Below are 4,371 nucleotides of genomic sequence, written 5' to 3' on the forward strand. Positions count from 1 at the left end.
GTCCTTTGATGGTGATCTTGATTCTAACCAGTCTCAGCTGAACTGGTTATAAAGGAAACTTTTTACCACAGGCATTCTGTTTCTTAAAGATAAGCAGAGTTAGGATAGGGTAGAAATTCAGCAATCTCATATAGGCATTACACTGAGGAACAGTACAGAAACCAGTGTTCTTATAGTTTCTGTTTGCAAAATATGTTTATTTCCTTCCTTTTATTTTCAAATTATTTGTGTCTTAATCTAACTCATGTCTCTCATACATAGCATACAGTTGAATCGTGTTTTCATTGTTGTTACTTTAATCCAGGCTGACAATTTGTTTCCTTTGTTATCAAATCACATTTAACTCTATTATTGATATGATTGATGTTATGGCCTGAATTGTGTCCCTGCACAATTAATTTGTGAAAGTCCTAAGAGTAGTATTTCAGAATTTGACTTTATTGAGAGTTAGGATATTTAAAGAGACAATTAAGTATGCCTGTATATTTAATTTACATAATTGATCATTCACTTATTCATTCATCCAAGGAGTAGCATTTAACAAACTTTGCAGACTGGCCTCCAAAAATGTACCACTAATGCACTCAGGACTGTAGACCTGACAGTTCTCCTTAATTTATCACTTCAGTCCTGACTTCAAATTGCATAACCGAGAACAGATGTGTTCTCCTCAGACCCCAACTATGCGAATTCTTCTGGAATATCAAATACTCCAGTCAGACTGGATCAACAATTTAATTATTTGTGTAACTCACACTAGGTTCATGCTAACATGTGTTGTGGATGAAATCTTCATCTTTTTATCTTGTCATAAACAAGGCCACCACATGTTCATAAGCCCGACATACATAAAATGTGAGTGGGGTTTTAACAAGCGGATGGGCCGGGGCAAGCTCTGGAGTGTGACAATCATTCCCACCCCAACCACCCAAGCATGGGCTGTAGAAAGAGCAAATGCAGAAGACAGAACAATGGAGAAAAATATGTTTGTTTTTATTTTTCAGGGCTCTACAGACTGGGACGGGTAAAGGTACTGAAGATCAGCAATGCAAACTCATTAGGAAGGAGATGGTCTGAATGGAGTTGGAGAAATAGTCTAGTTTAATTTTTGACTTTGTAGTAATTGCAGGAGTGGTTCTAGACATCCATTTTTCAGCTGCCTCTAGTTTTTGAACTTGCAAACAAAGGAGAACTTCTTCTCACAAGATTCATCCTTCCATTTCTTGAATCCTATAGAATAATGAGAAGAGTCAGACAGAGAGGATCAGAAGGAGGGTAGCCCCTCCTCGATCTAGGACTCAGGACAAAAAACAAGAGGAAATATTCCTTTATTTTCCAGATAAAGAGCTCACCTTTCCTCTATCCCAGTTCCCATGTTCATCCCCAGAGAAAAACGGGAGGGAAATAACAACAGATGGATAGATTGTCTGCCTCTCACCTGAGCATGAAGTCAGGCTTGCACAGTAGCCAGCATTAGCACTGCTTGGGGCTCCAATGTCCCAGGATTTGTAGGAGACCAGGGACCCACTGCTCCAGTGCCAGCGGCGGTTCTAGGTGGAGAAGGGTCAGAACAGGGGCCATGGTCACTCAAAAATCAATAGAATAACCAGGCCTGTGTGCACACTCAGAAACAGGCCAAGATATAGCAGAAAGAATAATCATTGTTGTCACCATGAATGTCGTATTATTTCCTCTGCTTTTGCTCCTTCTCTGGAATGTCCAAATTCCTCCTCCTCTTCCAGCAAATAGTAAGTGTTCAGAGTTTGATACAGAGACCCATAAAAGCCCATTACAGAGAGTGGTTCTGATCTTTTTTCCTGAAGCTCAGAACTCTCATATACAACATAACATTGGCTGTAGAGTAGTTGTTGATATATTGTTTAGTTTAACACTTATAGTGTTAAACTAAACACTTATAGTGTTAAACTAAATAATATATCAACAACTACTGTACAGTTTTATACATTTGTATAAAATGTATAACAAATGCCAGCAGTAGATTTCTCCTCCACTACTCTTTTCCTATACAGTCTACAGAGGGACCTCTTCCAAGACAGACAATAGCAAAATAGGGAAGAAGTTGTACATAAAGATGCATTTCTAAAAGTTGACACAATGAGTGTGTGCATGAATTCCCAGGAGCCCAGAAAATTCAGCCTTCAGCTCATGTCTCTAACTACCTACACTGAACTTCACAACTCATACATTATAGGATCTATAAAGAGGTTTCTTTTATTTAGAAAAACAAAAAGATAAAAGTTGGCGCTCGAGGTGCCAGACCTTAAACATCCCTCTTACCTCTCAAAAATGTTTATAAGGAGATAGAGGAGGCTGCAGACTGACCTTTTTGGGGTCATGGAGGCCAATCCAGACATTGCTGTCATCAGTGCTACTCTCCTTAATCAGTGAGGCCACGAAGGCACCCTCTGCCTCGGTGAGCACAGATACCAGGTTGCCTGAATTCATGTTCTGGCAGTAGAGCTGTAGGTGAAGAAAATGGAGCACTCAGTGGAGGAGGAAGGTGTGAAGGATCTACTGAGATCTTCCAGAGGATGTAACAGAAAAAGGACAGCACAGAAATGTCCCTGGTGATGCTGTCACTGACCACCAGTATCTCTGTGCTAGGAATGTGTTAAATAATGGGATAAAGTAGATTGGGAAGTTTTGGACCAGCGGTGGAATAGGGAAGGGATCAATCTTATCTCATTGCAGCCACAGAACACACTGCAAATTAGCAGCTGCCACTACCTTCATGAGCCTCCCTTCCCCTGCTGCTGTCCTCACTCACATCTGCATCAACCCAGGTCTCAGGGTCTTCATTAAAGTAGTAGCAGTAGGAACGATAGGCATTGGTGCCTTCTGGGCAGCTGATTCGGGCATTAGGCAGCTCTGTCTGGGTCTCCTGGCCTGAGGGAAAAAAAGAGGTAATTAAGAAAGACTCTCAGGGCAAGGAAAAGGCTGGAAGGTGAATTAGGGGCTTTTCAGTTTCCGTTATAAGAACATACTGATACAGTGTGTACTGGAGTGACTCCTTACTTCTGCTCCCTGCATCCTATCTCTTTTTTTTTTTCTAGTTTCCTCTGCTCAAGACAAGAGCTTGTAATGAATAGGCTAAAGAAATGTGTCCTCGTTTTCCCTTTTATTTCTGAGGCTCAGGCTTCTGCCTTTAAAGACCCAGTCTTCCACCTTTCTCAAGTTTCTCTTGATTTCCCTGTACATGTTTGCCTTAGCTCTCCATCCTATTAATGACTACATAAAAACATCCAACTGCCATCACATATAGATTCAATTAGATAAACTCAACCACAATGGTCACCTATAAGTGGTCTTATTAAATTCTGTCTCAAACTCATGAATGAAATGAGGATGTTTTTGAATGGGATGAGATCAGCCATAATGATCAACCTCTGATGTTGACTCTGCTTTTTTTCAAGTGAACCCTATGCATGAGGATGGAGGGAAGACTTCAGAGCTGGGGTTGTGGGAGGTCTGGGGGAAAAAATCTCACCTTGGCTCAGAGACAGGAACATCAGGCAGGAGATCAGCATGAAGCATGAGTTGGTCTGAGCCATGCTGAGCAGCAGTGAATCTCTTGCTTAAGGAGCAAATCAGCAATCTCTGTAGGAGAACACAGGGAAGAGGGTTTGAAGAAGAGAGCAGAGCCCCTATTATCTTTCTAACATCCTCTCCTCTTGGAATTCCTGTGACCAGGAAGGTCCACTGAGATAGCTACACTCGCAGATATTTCTCTTTTGGTTTGGGGATAACAGAGGCCAAATTACCCAAAATCAGCTTTGGTTTTGCTTAAGCTTCATTACTACCGGGATCTTTTATTCAGAAAATCACCCTGTATCTACCTCAAAATGAAGAGAAAATCCCATGTTAGACATGCTCTTCTCCTGTAATGCCCCCTTACCTGTTGGTAAGTGCCTTGTCCACTTGAGGTGGCTTGTCAGGTCAGACAGAGTAGGAGCTTTATATCAGGGTCTGAGAGAAAACCACATGATATAAACAATGGGTGGAGCAAGGAGTAAGGGTCAGAAGGCCTACAAAGGGCACTAACAGTAAGAGATTCTGGCATCAGGAATAGCTTATTACTGGCACACATTAGGAGTGGTCACAAATGATATCAACTTACCATAAACAGGTTAGTAAACTGTCCAAGTTGATGTTGGGCTTTGTCCTTCCCCCACAGCATCCACGTGTCCAGTTCCCATGGCCTTTAGCCATCCTAGAAAGAGCAGAAGAGTAGATTTCTTTGTGCTATGTAAATATGGGATGATCCTTTCTTTGGTTTAGATGTGGGTAGGGGTAGGGGAAGAGTCAATTGAGTGCAAATGATTAAGCCCCATTAGCTGGTGGCTTTAAGTC

At 41.6% G+C, this 4,371-nt stretch overlaps 1 protein-coding gene across 1 annotated transcript; it reads right to left on the reverse strand.

Moving 5' to 3' along the window:
- Positions 1 to 969: 969 nt before the first annotated feature.
- On the reverse strand, positions 970 to 3,951 carry LOC105465334 (lithostathine-1-beta). The gene is made up of 6 exons (XM_011713742.2): positions 3,917 to 3,951; positions 3,509 to 3,618; positions 2,789 to 2,907; positions 2,344 to 2,481; positions 1,439 to 1,550; positions 970 to 1,230 (listed from the first exon to the last, which is right to left on the reverse strand). Exons 2-6 carry the CDS (start codon positions 3,570 to 3,572, stop codon positions 1,163 to 1,165), a joined length of 501 nt encoding a protein of 166 aa, XP_011712044.1. The 5' UTR covers positions 3,573 to 3,618; positions 3,917 to 3,951; the 3' UTR covers positions 970 to 1,162.
- Between the last annotated feature and the right edge of the window lie 420 nt (positions 3,952 to 4,371).

The sequence above is a fragment of the Macaca nemestrina genome, chromosome 13 (assembly GCF_043159975.1).
Source record: "Macaca nemestrina isolate mMacNem1 chromosome 13, mMacNem.hap1, whole genome shotgun sequence".
NCBI lineage: Eukaryota > Metazoa > Chordata > Mammalia > Primates > Cercopithecidae > Macaca > Macaca nemestrina.